At 42.2% G+C, this 18,572-nt stretch overlaps 1 protein-coding gene across 1 annotated transcript in view; it reads left to right on the top strand.

Annotated features, from left to right (window-relative positions):
- The window catches only part of LOC111657732 (coronin-7-like), a gene marked incomplete at its 3' end in the record, with an annotated part of 10,601 nt that extends 4,966 nt beyond the window's left edge, over positions 1-5,635 (top strand). The window contains exons 6-8 of the mRNA XM_023410029.2: positions 674-750; positions 4,773-4,823; positions 5,584-5,635. Coding sequence (XP_023265797.1) covers positions 674-750; positions 4,773-4,823; positions 5,584-5,635 — 180 coding nt within the window. The remainder of the gene's footprint in view (positions 1-673; positions 751-4,772; positions 4,824-5,583) is intronic.
- Between the last annotated feature and the right edge of the window lie 12,937 nt (positions 5,636-18,572).

Here is an 18,572-nt window from a genome sequence, read left to right as displayed (position 1 = left end):
CCCCATTCCATCCCCTGACAGCTGGCCTGGCTGCTGCTGCTCACTGCTGATCCAACTTTTCATGAGCTGTACCCCCCCACACTCTCTTTCATCACCGTCATTCCTCATTCACATGTAGCTGAGGAACAAGTTCTGAGCGATAGAAATCTATATTTGAATGAGTGTGTGTTTGAGTTCTATTTTTTTTCCTCGACTATCTAAGTTCATGTCGCACTTTGTGTGTAGCTGTCTTAACAAGTGCACTTCTCATCTCTTTTCATCTGTTTGTTGAAACTGAACAATTCACACAAGCTGCGCTGTGCTCACTTATGGCACCGCAAGCTAATACATGTGTCATGCTCATAATTTCTCTCATATGTCTAAACTGTAAGGACATATGATCCATTCTTTGGTGTAAATCATCCCCATTTTGGTGTGTAATTGTGTGGTTTCTGAATTTTGTGTGCTTGATTTATGGCTTCATCTCATCCCTGCGTTTTTCCTGCAGTGACCTCTCAGATGTTAGATATCCATGTTCTTTGTCTTGTTTGTGTGTGTGCAGTCATTCTGTGTTCACTGTTTGCATTATCAACAATGTTTTTTTTAATCATTTTTGTCCATGTCTCACATCAACATTGTGTCTCTAGTCCTTTCCTCCTGTCATCTCTCTCTATGTTGATATGTGTGTCTGCAGTTCTGGAGCAGCACAGCGACCAGCTGCAGAGTCTGAGCTGGAAACAGGACGGCTCCCTGCTGGCTTCCTCCTGCAAGGTGAGGATGGCTCATGCTGCTCCAGATATATTGCAATGACCTTCATCACTTCACCTTTTGTAAAGTAAAAGTTGTATTTTGTTTTATTCCCTCACCAACTTTGTCTGTGTATGGTTCGGGGGTTGGTTTGCTGTAGTTGCAGTGTGTGACCACTAGATGCAGCCAGTGGCTCACATTCAGTGCAGCGTGCCTCACATTGGACACCGCAGCTCCTTATCTGCTTATATGGGGTTTATTTTATCAAAATGTCAACAGGGGTGATGCTCATAAAAAGGGTGGGGATCACATCACACATTGGATTAGAGATTAGTGAGCAGTTCTTTACAAGAAAAAAAGAATAAACTTGGAAAGCCCTATTACGTAAAAGACATAATAGCCAATTTGTCTTACTATGTTAATAGTGATGACAAACCAGTTAAAGAAATCTTGGCCACAGATGATAATGGGCCTGTGGAAATTTTCCTCATCAGATTGGAAACTGTAGTAACTTGGCAATTAAGGCACTAATAAGGGCACACGCCTGCATGTGAAGGATAGATCTATCATGGCTTTTGTTTTGTCTTGACCCCAGCTGACCCCCAACCCCCTATCCCCAGAGCACAGCCCTGTAAGCCCCTTCGAACCCCATCGTCCCCTGATGCAAGTTTAAGTCTAATCAGGAACTGAAGACTGTAATTCCTTTGACATGTACAGTAGTTATGTGGCGCACAGGGGAAAGCTAAGAAAAGAGAAAGTCTATGGATTTTTATGCATCCATATGGCACCGTTCTCATCTGTGTCATCAGGAAACAATCACAGAGCTTGAGGGGCTTTCCATTAGGTTGTTAATATTTTTGTGTCGGAGGAGGAAGGAGGAGGTGGTATGGGTTTAAGAGTAGGGGGCAGAGAAAGAAGGGATTTATGAGTTTAGGTGGGATTGTTTCATGAATATATTTGGTTTATGGGAAAAGCCAGTGGCATTTTCTTAACTCTCAGATTGTGCACTAGAGTGAATGTCTGTATGCATTTGCATCCTTTTTGAAACCAGGCATTGACTGATTGATGTGAAAATGAGCCAGAACCCCCTGGTGTATACTTTAGACAATGCATGATGAGCTAACTTGTGTTAGAGACCAAATAAACTTTGACACAATAATCTACAACATGTGCATACTGAACAGGTATGATTGTCAGGCCAATCCCCCTTGTTTATCTTTGCTCTGACAAGTAACAAATTACTCCACCCATCACGGGCTACATCCAAATGATGGCATTTACTTTGACAGGATAATCATCCTGAGCACAGCTACCATCAGCCTCAGTGCACTCTGAAAGAACAAGGCACCTGAAAAGAAAGGGAGCTTGGGGAAATGTGAGCCAAGATCAGAGCCAGGGGCCTCCTGTTGGGCTCTGGTGTCATTTAACCCAAAAGACCCCTTTCAATCTCTCCAATCCAGCTTATTAAAGCAAATAAGGCCTGCCAACATGTGGGTCCAATCCCCCGGCCCTCCCATAGGGTAAACATTGGGGCACAGGGCTGAGGTCGGGGAAGATGAAGGGGAGACCACCACCCCAAAGAGCAGGAATCATGACAGGCTTCGTTTGGACTTAGAGAGATGTATATTTATGACGCACTTGGAGGGAAAAAGGCGCCATTCAGTTTTGGAAAGGGAAATCCACAGGTAGCGTGAGCAGGGATGGAGGAAAGTCTGTGTTTATCCGAATGATGGACAGGCCTGGGTGGTGTGCAGTTTGGAAATGAGGTGTCACTAGATTTATGGTCCACGGTCCACCTTGAATTTTAAAAGTCGCATTCAAACTGGGCTCCACACAATATTTCTCAGTGAAGAGTGAGGCACATTTATTGATGAAGACATCCTGCATTCTCAAATTGACAGTCACAACAGGCTTTGTCTCTGGTAACCATGGGAGATTAGGAACGGGAGGATGGCAGCGCCATGTGTTTGATGAGTGAGGAGAGCATCCATGGCTGAAGATTTCAGCGACTGTGTGTTTAAATACATGAGAAAGTTGTGTGCAGCAAACCAGCAGTGAAAACTCATTAACAGCAGCTTGAGAATGAGGCTCTGCCGCTTTGATTAAACAGCTGCTGTCTCAGCACAGACACACAAACACAAATGCACACACTGCTCTCCTGGCCCTCTGTCATTTATGAGTGTAGTTAGGTGGTGTGTGTATGAGATTATATGCATTATTGTCATAGGCTTTGGAGAGTGTGTTTGCTCGTTTGAGTGTGTTTGTGTGGTTGCTATAGAGCAGCAAAGATTAGTAGATTAATCAACTCATCTATCAACCGAAAACTAATCTGCAACTATTTTGATGATCAAATCAAATAAATCAAATAGTTTGAGTAATTTTAACCAGACATGGCAAAAATGTGCTGGTTCCAGCTGCTGTAATGTGAGAATTTCTTCTTTGTTATGTATGATAGTAAACTGAATATCGTTGTGTTTTAGACTGTTGCTAGTACAAAACAAGGCGATGTAAGCTCGGACTATGGGAAATTACGATGGTCATTTTGACCTATTTTCTGATTTTTTTATATACGAGTGATTACTTGATAATGAAAATAATTGTTAGCAGCAACCGTAGTTTATCAACCAACATTTACAGGGCCCGTATGTGTGTGCGGTTGTCCTGTGTTGGCACACTTAGAGAATGCTGATAGGTCAGAGGTGGATTTAGCCAGAATTTGGCATTTTTACAACAGGTAGGATCTTATGCATAGGTCATGTGGTGGGAAAACCGATTTGTGTGTGTGTTCCCACACTGTTCTCCGAGTCTTTGGCTTAGGCCTGGGTCACAGCGGCCTGAAGACATAGCCTTGGGGCATCGTATTCGTGGGTGGGCTACACACACACACACACACACACACACACACACACGCACACACACACACACACACACACACACACACATAGACATAGACATACACATACACAGATGGAGAGAGGCAGAGAAAGAAACGGCACACTAGATAAAAGCCATGTTTGCTATTCAAGCTAACAAACAGCAAATAAATGCCCCTTTGGATTGCTGAGAGGAGTAGATCAAAGAGAAGCTGAAACCCACGCTGATCATCGGCTTCAACACTTCAACTATAATGGAATAAAATGCTGTATTTATGTTGTGTATGGCCGAATGGTGCATAGTGCCCCCCTGTGTGTGAGTGTGTGTACTTGACTGTGTCACTGTGTGTCTCCTGATTCCCTTTGACATATGTTTGTTAAGTGTGTGCGTGGTTTAGTCTAAGCCCTTTTACTTATTACCTGCTATCAGCTCCATATGTCATTCTGCTGCTGTGATCACAGTCACACAGTGGTATTGAGTGACACGGCTGCAGACACGCATGTCCCGGTCACAGCCTGATCCCATTAGGCCCCATTTCCTCTCAATCATGAAGGAACTTCTCTGATTGGCTGCTGTGATTGATGCCGAATGCGTGTTCGGGCTGGTCGGGGTCAAGGCGCACGAGGCCGTGGAGGGGTCACGATGAATCAGTGAGATCACACTGATATACGAGGAAACTTCAGAGAGCTTGTGTTGTTCTTTTTCCAAATTACACTGAAGTGGAGAGACGGCTAATGTTTTCAATATTTAGCTTTCATATTTCAGTTTCTATGAAATAATTACAGCTGATTGAGGAGGCCCAATTCTTTTCCTCGTGTCTTTGCTGGAACCTTAAATCCTGACCTCGTATTTGCTCTTGGACCTCCCTTGCACATCACATTCACACTCCTCACAAAGGAAGAATTCACAGTAAACCACAGACTAGCCTCACAGCCCTCACATGTTATTATTACTTTACTTCACATTCTGCCCATATAGAGAAGCATTGAGAATGAGAGGGAACCAAGTTGCCAACTAACCGCCATAAATGTGATTTAGAAACCAAAGGTTTTTGAGCTCAGACAGCGCTGAGCTGATTTATAACACTGTATCATTTATCCTAATTCATAATATGAATCATTTCCAGCTTCCTTCAGTTCAGTAAAGTTTCTTCTCTCTCCTCATCTGTGTAGGACAAGATGCTGCGAGTGTTTGACCCCAGGGCCCAGCTGACACCTGTTCAGGTAAGTCCTCTTATAAACTTTAGAAAATCCTTTGAGAATTTGATGTAGATCTATTTAAACAAAACACAAAAGGTAGAATGAAATAGGTTTGGTCCCTGTCACTCCACTGCCATTTACTGTTGGCAGTTTTTTTTTTTTCCCACACTACATCTAGTGGTAAACATGTTGATGTTAACCCAGAGAGCTCGCCACGGGCCATTTTGTGATTCATCTACTGTTGATTTATGGATGAAGTTGCTGCTCTCCTCTTCCCACGGGTACCCATCCCGCACCAAACCTCTCCACTGACACCACTCTTCTTCTTTTTTTTTTCCCTCATTTGAAATCTTTCATCAACGACAACCAGGCCAGAGCCGCGACGGCCTCGGTCAAAACCAGCAGCGAGAAAGTAGAGAGGTAGAACGTTTGTGAGTTGAGTGAAGATTAAAATGAAGAAGGGAGGGTGAGTGTTGTGAGAGACTGGTCAGTGTAGAGCAAATATTCTCACACATTTCAACGGCGGACCTCCCAAGGTGTTTTAATTACTGAGATGCTTGGCACTGCCTCAGGCTTTCTCATTTGTAAATACAAGGAATCCTGCAAAAACACTACATGCTGCAGCCGATTACACATTAGACAGCAGAAATACCTGGAAGGCACATCTGTATGGAAATATCTGTGTACATGCGCGGACTCTATGTCTGCGTATATGCTCCCCCATGTGTCGTTCCGCGTGTGCTTTTAAACTTTTGACACCTTCGTGAACGGCGCACTGTTTCAGAGGCGATGTGATGTCATTGACTCTGACAGGCAGGGAGCCAACAGTGAAACAGGTACATGTGGATTATTTTCTTTGCGCCACACGTACAACTGTACGCCTTTTACTAAACAGTGTGTGAGTACAGTGCATGTGCGTCTGTGTTTGCTTTAGTAACATGAGCCGAGTCGGCTGGCTCCTCTCCAGTGTTTGAACGTGGTTGTTTACATCAGGTGTATCAGTGTTGAAGTCGTTTTAACGCACCGCTTTTCAGCAGCCTGTTATATTTTTCTGCAGTGCAAGGAATCTCTCCGTCTCTTTCTCACTGCTCACGCAATACAGACATCAAGCAGCGCTTTTCAACAGTGCCCCAGATTGCCTGAGTAAATACTATTCCAGGTCCAGGGTCGCTGCGTGCGCTCTGTGTAACAAATGACTTGAAGTAATTCAAATAAAATTGCAGTTAAATCACTTTGTGCAGCCAGAAGGACTCATTAGTTTATACTGAATCAGTATTTGGTTATCTCTATGTCTGAAACGGCGTCTCCAGTAAGAGCCCAGTGGTAACTGGTGGCGGGGATGCACTGCTGCTGGGACATACCAGCCAAGTCTATGTCATTATTGACTTCATTAGATAGTTGACGGTGGTGTGCAGCAGGCCTTATGTGGGAAAAAGGGGAAAATAGATGTGAAAGCTCTTAAGGCAGAATTGAAACCAGGAATGTGTTTTAGATTTTAGCTTTTTTGGTTTGTGCTTTAAAGCAGTGGTTCCTAATCCCTGGGGCCACAAGGTACTTGTACTTGTACTGCAACTTTATACTTTCACTTAACTACATTTCAGTGGGAAATATTGCACTTTTTTCTCCACTACATTTATTTGGCAGCTATAGTTAGTTTGCTAACTCCAACTTTACATAGAAAATATGTGATTACTTTATGATATATCGTGCATTAGTATAGATTAAACCATCCAATAGTACATGAAGTAACTAATAGTAGCAGTACATTTACCGGTTACAAAATTAAAGTACAGCTCAATTATAATATAATATAATACTGTTTTAATAATAAAAGAATTAGAGTATAATGTGTTTGTGTAATGAGTAATTTTATGATTTTATGATTCTGATACTCAAAGTACATTGTGGTGTTACATGGCCTTGTTTAATGCAGAAATTTGACTTGTATTTTTACATAGTTTTATTGCTATTTTTACGAAAGTAAATGATCTGAATAGTTGTTCCACCAATACAGGCAATGATAAGATTGGACCAACACATAAGTTTTATAAACAAGTTTCATATGTGCTGCATTTTTCCTCATCACTCCTCCATCAACACTTGACAGATTTTTAATTAAAGCAGGTCACTGGTACAAGAGGTAACCAGTCCGTCATCACCACTTTCAGCATTCAGCTGTATGTGAAATCTGTGTGACCACTACCTGAGTGTCTCACTGACAGATCTCTGTACTTTTTTCTTTTTTTTTTAAATTTAGCAAGTAGCCACAATGAAAGACAGGCCAAATAAAGTTGTTCCAGTTTTTGTTTAGTTTGGATTTTATGCTCGCCCACTATCCCTTTTGCGGACTCTCATTTCTTTGTCTTTCCTTGGCTTTTTCTGTCTCGTTTCTCTTTCTGTGCGATTTGTAAACTCAGTATCAAGAAAAAGCCTGTAAGAATGGGAGACCTCTCTGTCCCCCATGGCTGCTGTGCAACGAAATTACAAATTTATAAATGGTCTGCGGTGTAAAAAAAGGTTACCTCCGACTGCTGGGCCACCAGGACACTCAGGGATCAAGTCTACTAATCTCTTGGCTCTCTGAGTGTTTTTCTTTTCCTCTCTTTCTCTTTCTTCCCCACTCTCTCATTAATCCTCAGTGCCACGGAGAGGAGAACCAAAAGCCTGAGTCAGCACACTGCCCTCCCCACATGGCTTCACCACCTCAAACTAAAGAAGAGTTAGGACCCAGATCAAAGTTATTAGAGGGTTGCTCTTCCCTTTTTGGGTTTGTGTTGCCTTTCTTTCTTGTTCTCCCTTCCTATATCTCTCAAATACACTCGGTTCTGCTGTGGGAGGCTTCAGTTTGGAGAGCAGAGTGGGCAGAGCCTCACCCTGACAGCTTTCAGATGTGTGACTCTCTCTCTCTCTCTGGAGAATGAGAGAGCCACCACCACTCCTATTAACACCCCATCTGCTGAAGCAGGGCTTACATGCGGGCGATGAATCTTAAACACACTCAAACGTGATGAGGGCAGTAATTTGGATGCATAGTAGAATGTGAAGCTCTGATTTCTACATAGACCCGCAAAGCAATATTCATCACCATAAAACGTAACATAACAGAACATTTCACATTGTGTCAGTGGTTTAAAGCAGATTCCACATTGTTTGTGCCCGACGTGAGGGCACATTCAAGCACTTTCTCCCCTTTTCATTGTGATCGGTTTGTTGTTGTAGATGTGATGTGATGCCAGGGAGAGGCCAGTGTGGCCACAAAGTAAACAGAGAAGTGTCCCAACTATTTGAATTTGTAACCTCACTGGGAGGTCTGTTTGGCGTCTTGCATGAGAGCCAGTCAGTTGTCCTCATCAAAAGAAGCCACAGCCCTTCTCTGAAAAGATTTCTGGGGAACGGTATCTCACGAACGCTGCAGAGCGTCAGAGTGAAGCGTAATTTTCTCTTATTCTGAGGTGGGAAGAGTTTCACTTGTAGTACAGTAACAGAGACAAATGTGTACATCTTAAAGAAAAAAAAAATCTAAGACAAAAGGCAATGATTTAGTATCACCAGTTTTTTAATCGGTTTATTTTTTGCTGCTACCCAACACTACAAATGGTGTCTCAGGACACAGGCACACATCTGCCTTTGTCAGTCATTGGTCAGACAGCCTGTAGTAGGAACTAGTTCTGCCAACTCTGTCATGTTGGACATCAAAAGTGTTTATGAGTGATGCAGACGGCCACACTGGAAGGTGGAGTGAAAAGTCGGCTGTCATAGAGAGGGGAATGACGTGATGTTGTTTACAAATGGTGATTATCGCGCATGTTTTCTCCACAGGAAGACAATCATAGTGTTGCTGTCAGCTGAACACATGAAAAGTGCCTCAAATAGTTGCGTGACAAATATTAAAAATAAAATTAAAAAAAAGGCAAGCTCAAGAGGAGCTGACCGATGACCGCGTGATTGTGCGAACATTGGATTGTAAGTTTTGGAAAGTTACAAAAGTGGTTGGATGCAGTCAAGACAGCGGCTCTCTTATGTCCGACCTTGCGGAACACAACTAGTGTATCATTTGTTGCCCTAATCAAAATCATTTGTCTGGTTGTTGTGGCGGAGCTCTTTCACCCTTGAAGCCTGGAAGTACCATGTAACCACATTCTATTTATCACATATTTGCATTTAGCTGGTTATCAATCACTGGTAGATATTGCATTTGAACAGTGGACGTTTTGTCATTCAATACCAGATAAAGGAACATTTGTTTGCCAGTACCTCATTATTCATTGGAATGAAACATCAGAACTTGTACTTTCAATTGGTTATTATGAGTTCTGTCCCATTCTACCACAGGCATTTAGAGTTTGTTGAATGTTTTAGAACAGCTACCTGTTGATAACATTTTATTTTACTCATCTTATTTGGGGAGGAGGTGTACCTATATGCCCCCCATCCCACGGCTCCTGTGTTCTACTGGTATCCTGCTTCCACCCATGGCAGCGTAGTCGAGTGGGGCTGGCTCATCCCTGTGGCCAGCAGTGAACTGGGTTCTCCTCTAGCCAGGTGGGGTAAATATAGGCCCTAATTACAGCCCTGCTTTTGCTGTATTTATGGGAAATAAGACTGTGCAGGGTAATTAAGGTCTTGGACAGGAGGCGCAGTGTATACTGCATCTGTAATCACTGTGTGTGTGTGTGTGTGTGTGTGTGTGTGTGTGTGTGTGTGTGTGTGTGTGTGTGTGTGTGTGTGTGTGTGTGTGTGTGTGTGTGTGTACAAGCACAGAGACGGTTGTATTTAGGTAGTTGGCACATTTGGGGAGAGTGCGTGTCCGTACATGTGGCATCTTTTTCCTTCCTGTCCCAACGCTGAAGAGCGGGGTGAATTTCAGATTTTAATTTTTTTTTGTTGTTCTCTGCTTCTTTATTTGGCCCGACTCTCTGTTCGTTCCCCACTCCACATCTAAGAATCTAACTGAAGTATTACCTAAGTTTACGGCTTGTTACAAATAGATATTAAATCAATCACTCTGAAGGACACGGCCGCTTATGTGACTGAAAAATTAAAAGTGAAAAAGCACTTATTAAAGGCCCAGTGAGTGAAACTGTAGTTAATATATTGTTATTAAGCTGTCTTTAAATATTTAAAACCTTGAATTTTTTTTGCAGATATAAATTACATACTGTGTAAGGATAACAAAATGGTGACAAACATCATACGTAGCATTAAAGCTGTTTTTTCCCCCTCTCTTTGCTATACTGGGCTCTGCCCTCCCTGCCATAACATCCCTACACTGGCCTCTTGTTTTCAGATGAGTTCCTTTCACATCTCTATGTAGTTGGGCCTCCACCCTGCTTTCCTGCACTGTGCTATACGACTCCTCAGATCCAGTACACAAGGAGAGGAGGCACATTTACTGACCTGGTCCTGTTGGGCCGAGGTGTTTTATGGATGTGAGGACACGTGCCTTTGTGGGCATTTGTGTCTCCTCTCCTCTCTCCTGTCTTATTGTATCTTTTGATCTATCCCCAATGTCAGTGTATTTGCTGAGTGTGTGTTTCTGTGTATGAGTGTGTGTCTCTGTGTATACCATGTGTGCTTCAAATTACAGTGCTGAAAATACCCCTCATAGTTTTGGGCCAGTGCTGGCCGTAGAGCTGTCGATCTGTGGTCGCTGGAAGAGGAGGGAGACAGGAAAAGGGAATAGTTTGCTGGACTTGGGGGCCAGATTCCTCTTTTTCAGCTCAAGCTTCTGCTGCTATGGGTGAAATTAGAGAGGACCACGGGCTGGAATGGGTTTGGACTTGAGGAGGGAACGTTGGGCAGGGCCAAGAAAAAGCACAGCGGTTTCACTGCTATAGGTGGCTGCAACCAGCCACTCATACCATCTTTTATATCCTGCCATAAATTACTGAGACTGAACTCCCTGGTAGGTGTGTGTGTGTATATATGTGTGTCTCCATACTTGGATTTCTCTTACAGGCATAATAAAGTACATATAGTGCATTTGTGTTATCTGTGTATCTTTGAGTTCTTATAATTGGAAAAGTGTGTGTTTGGGAAGTGGGGGTTGGGGGGTGGGTTTATGTGTGTCCATGCTCAGATTTCTCATTACGGGCAGAGTAAACTAGCAGCGGGCACAGTGAGCTTAGTGTGTGTGTGTGGACTCTGGCAGGCAGCACAATGAAGCTCTTTGACTGGAGCAGAAGAGTTTAGTTTGTATCACAGATGTAAACCCAGAGGGAGAGACATGAAGGAGAAACATTCAGAGAAGTGACGTGAAATAGAAGAACTTCATTTTGGTGTTTGTGCCTCTAGATTCTGCTGCTTTGATGCTGTTACTCAGTCCCTTGTGTTTCACCATCTCCATGAAATGAGGGTTAAGCTGAATTGAACTACCTGTCGTATGTTTTCTTCCACTTGGACAGGTGTCTCTGTCCCATAGATTTTAACTTTGTCATATCTCTATTATAACCAAACTGATATAGCGGGTTATATGTAGATAATGTGTAGCTGATATGTAGGGCAGATATTATCAGTTGACACTATGACAGATATATCGGTATGATCCACATGTTGGCAAAGATGCAAAGAAATTGTAGTGCAATAAGAGCTATCAGTCATGTCTCAAGATTCTCACCAGCAGACTTAGTTTCTGATTCTTAATTCAAGTTTAACATAATTTTTGTTTAATTTGCATTTTATTAGTTAATATCTATAGTAATCTATGATAGTCTAATTTCCAGTGAAATACAGGAAATCATTAAATATTAATTTCATGTAAACAGTTACATCATCTTCAATAATGAGATCGATATACAACTGTTGAATATCCTGCCTCAGACATCAATCAAACAAATGTATTTCTTCAACAAATGTAGGAGAGACATCCCTGACAAAACAGATTTTATTGGTTTATGTTATTTGTTCATGTTGTAAAGAAACAATATTAGGAAATGTATAGTTGTATGATTTTTGTCATTCTAGTATTATTATTACAGAACCTCAAATATTAATAATCTCATGTGGGCTCAGATGGAAGCCATCTCTGAGCTTCGACCCCCAGGTTGGGTGGGGGTGGGGGTCAAAGACAGATCTGTTCTTCAAGGTTCAAAAGACTGTTTCATAAAATGTGCATCAGATGTCGATACAGATGTGAGAATTCCTTTCTCAGTCTCAAAAATGTTTGGTCCTCTACCAACAAATAATTTCTTCTCACAGAATGTTGGCACTTGCCGCAGAATGAGATTTTGATGCTTCCCACAGAATGAAGCTTGTTTACAGTTTGGAGAATGCCTAATGCTAACACCACAGGGATACGCAGGGTACATTGTGAAATGTGAAATATAATGTCTATAAAGAACAGGCGTTCATTCCAAGAATATGTCACATGCTTACCCAACACTGAGCTCCAGATTCCAGATGCACAAGCTGCATAATTTTACTTGAAACCAAGCCAAAAAGGCTTCTGTGTTTTTTTAAAAAAAAAAAACGTATTTGTCTATATAGCCAGTATTGGCGACCATGCTTTGGCTGTAACAAGATCATTTGTGATAACGTGTGATTTAAAGGCCAGTCTCACATGCACTGCTCCTGTATGTGTAGTGTGGCTGTTGAACACAGATTTTTGCTGCTAAATACTGTTTGTGTTCAACATCAATTTCCCTTTCCAAATGTAAACATGTCATAGCAGAAATATTCCTCTGTACACACAGCAGCATTCCCCTCATAACATTTTTGCCTCCCCGGTGAATACGTGACGGCATAAAGCAAACAATCTAACACAGCAGTGCAAGATAACGTGTAAACTAAGTTTGCAAATATTGACAGTGATGACTGGGAGACAAATTTTTGTTTTTATTTTCTTCATAGCAAATGATGCACTCACAGCATTGACTGCTTGTAGAAATCGCAAGTCATGATACAGAGAAAACACACCTGGCAAGATATACAGTATGTTTGTAACTGTGTGGAGGTCAAGCTGACGATGAGTAGGCTGGCTGTCATCTAACCAGTGTAATCCCTGTGACTTCTGACCTCCTAAGGGTTGATAGAAATGTACTTTTATGTCATCAGGGTTTGTCTTGACATTTCAGCCTTTGCCTTGCTGCATCAAAATGCATTTTTTCATACAGTGTGTTAAAATACCTCAGATGAGATCATTTTTTGCAGATCTGTTTTGTTTTTGTGCACAGATGTCTCCCTCCCTGCCTTCTCTCACCCCTCTATCTCTACTCCCGTGGTTTGTCTCTGTATACTCGCCCTCTTTCGGTGCTTTGTGCCTGCACCGTGCAAAGCGCTGGACCCTGCTGGGATCAGGACCTGGTAATAACCAGTGGTTAACTTAGCCCAGATGTTTTTGCCCCCTCCTTTTCTTTTTCCTTTCTCTCTCCATCTTTCAGCTCCCTGTGTTACTGGCTGCCCCACTGCCAGTGTTAGTTAAAGACTGAGGGAATCTGGCGAGGCTGACAGGAGTCTTTCCTAATGAGGGGGCAGGGTTTTTGCTGTACTGGACAGCTCAGCAAAACAGTGGCATAAAATCTGGATGTTCCATTTTCTGGATGGAGTCTGTCTCAATTATGATTGACCCATCAATGCTTAGTATTTATGACTTAACTCCTCCCTGTGCATATTTTCCTTGTAAATAAAGAGATAATCTTGCCTTGGGTTTAGTTTGATACCATGTTTGACTTATGTTTTCTGTGTCGAGGTATAAACAGAAGGATGTCTTAATGAATGTTGGTCATTCTGGTTGCTGGAGAGGGAACTGAGGAGTGGGGTGGGGTAAGGGGCTCAGGGATGGGGATTTGGAGGATAAGATTTGAAGTTTGAAAGGTTTTAGCTGCTTCAGCTAATGAACAGAGTTTGTCTTTGTGCGTGTGTGTTGTGTGTGTAAGTGTTTGTGGTGGTGTGTGCTTTGGGGGTGGCGCTGAAGTATTTTGTTTGGAGGAAAGGGGTAAGAGTGGGTGCCAGCTGGCAGTGATGGGGCTCTTTGCTCACATGTGTGTGTTGTTTGTGAGCGGAGGCCTCATTAGTGAGCTTGGTGCTCTGGGACTCTTAGTTTCCAACTAATTAAGACCCTACGCACACATGTGGGTGACACCTGGAGCCAAAAATGGATGACGATTAGCTCTTTTTCCTGCTACATCCTGAGAGCAAAGATTCATTATCATGGGAATTAGTGTCCTCTTCAGCTGTCAGTCATATGTCGTTTGAATCTCTCTGTGTTTTTTCAGAGTTTAGGGATGAAAAGCCTGAAAGTGAAGCCAAGAAGAAAGATTTAATAATGAATTAATCACTGTTACTTGGTAAATGAGGTAAGTTCACATGGGAATCGCTCGTTTGTGAACGTGGCAATTTTTTGTTATCATTTTTGAATGGGAAGAGAAAGCCTCTTGATTGATATAAGAAATGAATCATAACGTTAACATCAGCACTTCCAAACCAGCACAGTTTGAGCATCACAGAGCTCCCATGTGACTTCACCTCAGTTTGCCCTTTTTAACTCCTCTTCCCTTTTCAGCAACTACAATGTGGTTTTAATCAACATCTGCACTGCTTTGCTTATATTATCCATTTTATTTCAAACAGCAAATTGTGTCTCTGTCTTTGCTTTAAACTTGGCCAAAGTCTGCTGCTTTTGGAGGTATTACAAGAGCTGGGAGAATTCAGTCTTTTTTCGGTCTTTTCACAGCCAGAACAGCAGAATGAGGTGTGAATTGGCTTGTTGTTGATCTTCTGTACCTTGTGTTGTTTCACGAATGATCAATTACTGTGGTTTATTTGTTAAGTGTGTGGTTTTAGGGCATGCAAAGTAGCTGCAAGCAGCACGTGCTGTTTGTGTGTGAAGTAATGTTTGTCCCGAGAGTATGGACCAGGTGGGAATGTGTGCATCAGTTGAATACATGCAAGACATAATGCTATGTGTATATATGACTATAAAACATGTTGTGTATAAATATGTTAGGACAATCATAGAGACACAGATCTTTACTCTGAATCAGACTTCACTTTGAGGCAGAGGTTGACCTGTTAGGCTGTCAGATGACATCATCCGTATACAATCCTGTCCTTTGAGCCTCCAAAGGACAGAGTGAAAACAAGACCCGAGACCGACCTCGGAGCGCTCTGAGGGAAACAAAATGCAGTGTAAGCTCAATCCGTGGCTAGGCTAGCTGACCTTAGTTTGACCAGACATTGGTGCTGTTTCAATCAGCCTGGATAGTCTGTGCACTTCAGTCTGTGTTTCCTCCATATGCTGGTTTAATCATACGGCGGGTTAGCAAGTTTCCATTCTTTCAGCGCACTATAGCAACTCTAATTATCAGGAAAAGCCAAAACTCTGTACAGTTTTCAAACCTTTTAATTTTATTTTCTATGAGACCCTTGATGAATGTAATGTCAAAGTTATTATTCTGTGAAAAAATGAAATGGTTTATATGGTGGTTACATAATTAGAGATAATTGGCAAAATAGCAGAACAGATCAAGCGAAATAACAACAAAGTGGTGTTTCAGTGAAATCTAACTAATTCTGGCCATAAATCACTTGCATGTGAATGAGAGAATGCAGGTGGAAGAATCACTGATATGATAATAACAACAATGAGTATCAAATAACGTCAAATCCAGTTTAATATGGGATCGGTCTGTTTTAAATAGTTTTACCACCTTGACTATTTTTCCATATTACACAATCTCAATTAGCCTACGATAGATAGAGAGATAGATAGATAGATAGATAGATAAATAGGTAATACTTTATTGATGCCCCAAAGGGGAAATTAACTTGCCACACAGCAGCACAAACTTAAGTTATTTGACAATAACCCTTGTACAACATTAAACACAAAGTAGAGTAAACTGACTCATCAGTCCGTTACGATCAATACTAACTTTGTTGCTATTCAGAGGATTCTCGTTTTAACACTACTTGGCATGAACGGTGGTTAAAGGTACAGAATACAAAGTCTCCAAGGTACAATTTAAACAGCCCCATGAGAATAATTCCATCTCCCAGGGGTTATTTTAGAAAAATGCACTGTACCTCAGTGCAGCTGCTGTTTACCACGTGTTATGAGAATGGGACACAGGTGTGCATACCTGCACTGGTGCTGAATGTTTTTCTTCTCGGAGGCCAAAGAAAATGAGCAGTGGTCTATAACATAATGAGTTCCTAACAGGGGAAACAGTTGGGCATAGGGGGCCCTGATATCTGGCTCACACATGTCTTATAAATGCCACATCCTTTTCCAACAAAAGCCAGCTTTGGTCATCTTTTACTAATTGGGCTGCTTAAGACAAGAGGTTCTACTGCAATTTGTGGTTTCATGCAAGAGCTAGATAGAAGTTCACCCTGAGTGAAGCTGTTGAGTGTTGAGGTAAAGTTAGCATCGGGAGGGGGGGGTCTTAGTTTGGAATTCTCTGCAGAGTGGTGTGAGCAGTGGCAGGAGATTGAGCTGTTTGTTAGCATTGTGTCGATGAGGTAATTAATCAAGCTGTCAGTCAGCTGCGCCATGCCCTGCTGCTGCACATACAATGTATCAGGGGTCAACACTTGAGCTGTGGGCATTGAAATGATACGTAGTGTGTAAAGGATGAAAGCCTCACCATTGGCTAGCATGTCACACACTCGGGTTATCTCTTTGCACGTTAATGTCCCTTTAGGCTAACACCTGCTGCTGTAATTATAATCACATCAAACTTGTTTTTCTTCCGTTGGTTGTTGAATTTATCTTATAATATGAATGATTTCTCAAGTCCTCGAAGTTGAGGCAAAAAGTTCCACCATCACACTTTGATTACAGCAAACAAACAGTAGATTAAGAAAGGATTGTAAGCCTCCAGTATTTACACAGGGTAAAGGATTCCATGATTATACACAAATGACATGAACGTGACATGCCGCGCACACATGTGCCTCCTGAGTGTATCCCACTGTGCACAATTCATGCTTCTATACAAATGCGTGGGGGTACTTTGAAGATGTGAAGCCTCTATGATGTGGTTTCAGGGAGGGCATAAAGCCAGCCAACTGTATCTGTTTCCAGCTATGAAAGAGCTGTAAATGACAACAGACCCTGAAGTGAGGGGCTTCATGGTGTCTCCAACAGTGTGAGCATGATTAGCTGTGTTGTATGCTTCTGCTGTGTCTAATACACCCTGTCTTAATAAGAAACCCTCCAAAGAGTCATCTCTTTGTTTTTATAAAGCAGGTCTGGCGTGCAGATTCTCTTCGTCCCTGGGTGTCTGAGTTCTTGCTGTCATCAGCAGCATCATTCTTTCCTCTGTCATTTGTGCCTCATCCTGCCCCATGGATCTCTGTTTGGACTTAAAGGACCAAGCCACTAAGTGCATCTCCACAATATTCATTGCTTGAACTTCAACCACAATGACCATCAAAAACTCCGGAGATCACCAAACATGCACTTGAAATCTCCTCTGGCTCTCTAGTGCTTCTCTTGGACTGAAATGTAGATTCGGGCAATTCAGTGGTCCCGTTAATCATGTTAGTTCCAGGAACTCACTAGTTCTGTATGGCGCTCTGATCCAAGACCAGTCTCTGTGACCCTGGGTAGTTTTCCCAGAGGGGGCCCTCTGCCAGTAGGCACACTACAGTTGGTGCCAGTCCCCCCAAAGTACTGTGCAATTGCATCCAGTCTATTGTCCCCCCAGGCCCCAGAGATGGGTGACCACAGCCCAGGCTGGCTGGATCTCTGGCTGTGGCCACACAGCCCAATTAGCACCGTGGCTCAATAATCACAGTCTTTCTACCACTTCAGTGTTTCATTTCACTTAGCATGACAGTTTAACTGATTTGTTTTCCTATCCTTGACCAAAAATCACGATGCAAGTCCGCCTTACTGTGCCTGAAACCTAGTTTTCAAAAAACATTAATGAGGACTGGTTGGAAAACATTTTATGACATCCTGATGTATAATTCATGCATTTACTAATAAAATAAGACAACACCATGTGATTAAAGGATTATTTACTTCCCATAGTTCAATTTTTACACCACTAGTTTAGCTGGCACAGAATGAGGGAGCTTTGAGAGTCTGCGAATCTCCCATCAATCAATTATGTTTAGGCAGTTGGCCTCTCCCTGTCTGCAGTCATCCAAAAAAAGCAAAATAAAAAGCATGCAATCTTTGGCTGAATTTGTTGAGCGAATGATGGTGTGTGGATAAAAAGTAACCTGCACTGGCTCACTGGCTTGATAATGGTTTTTACACCTGCTCCCATTGATTCCTCAACAAATACACATGCTGGATAAGATTACATCTTCACCACAACCAAATTGCATTGTGCAGGACATACAGTACTTACAATGTTTGTTATTTGTTCTTCCTTTACAATTGACAGACCATGGCCTTTAAAGATGGGGCCTAGCTGTACGGCTAACACACAGACTGCTCCTTATTCTCGCAAGTAGGTAAACATTTGAAGGGAGGAAGGTATCTGGAGAGGGTTTATACTTTATCTTTATACTCCTCGCTCACTGTTGTAAAATCATGTTGACTTGCATGATTGTAGCTGTTTTCATTTTGCTGATCTGGGAAGCGTCTGAATTATAATGTTGATACAATGGAGATTGCAGCAAACAAATGAGTGAAGCAGTAGTGGAGGTATGGTAGCATGGTGCCAGCTCCTGAAAGCCTACACTGGTGAGAAAGCAGAGCCTGCCTGTATTTTTAGCCACTCATGGACAACTACACATCTTATACTCCGTACAGCCCCAGATCACCTTTCTAACCTGTGCTCTAGCTCTCTTTACCTCTTTTTTGCTGAATCCCCC

This window comes from Seriola lalandi, unplaced genomic scaffold (genome assembly GCF_002814215.2).
Source record: "Seriola lalandi dorsalis isolate HSWRI2012SDOR001 ecotype SW California unplaced genomic scaffold, Sedor1 jcf7180002054412, whole genome shotgun sequence".
In the NCBI taxonomy this organism is placed as follows: Eukaryota; Metazoa; Chordata; class Actinopteri; order Carangiformes; family Carangidae; genus Seriola; species Seriola lalandi.
The sequence above is the reverse complement of the archived record's forward strand: the minus strand, read 5'-3'. Positions and strand labels throughout refer to the sequence as shown.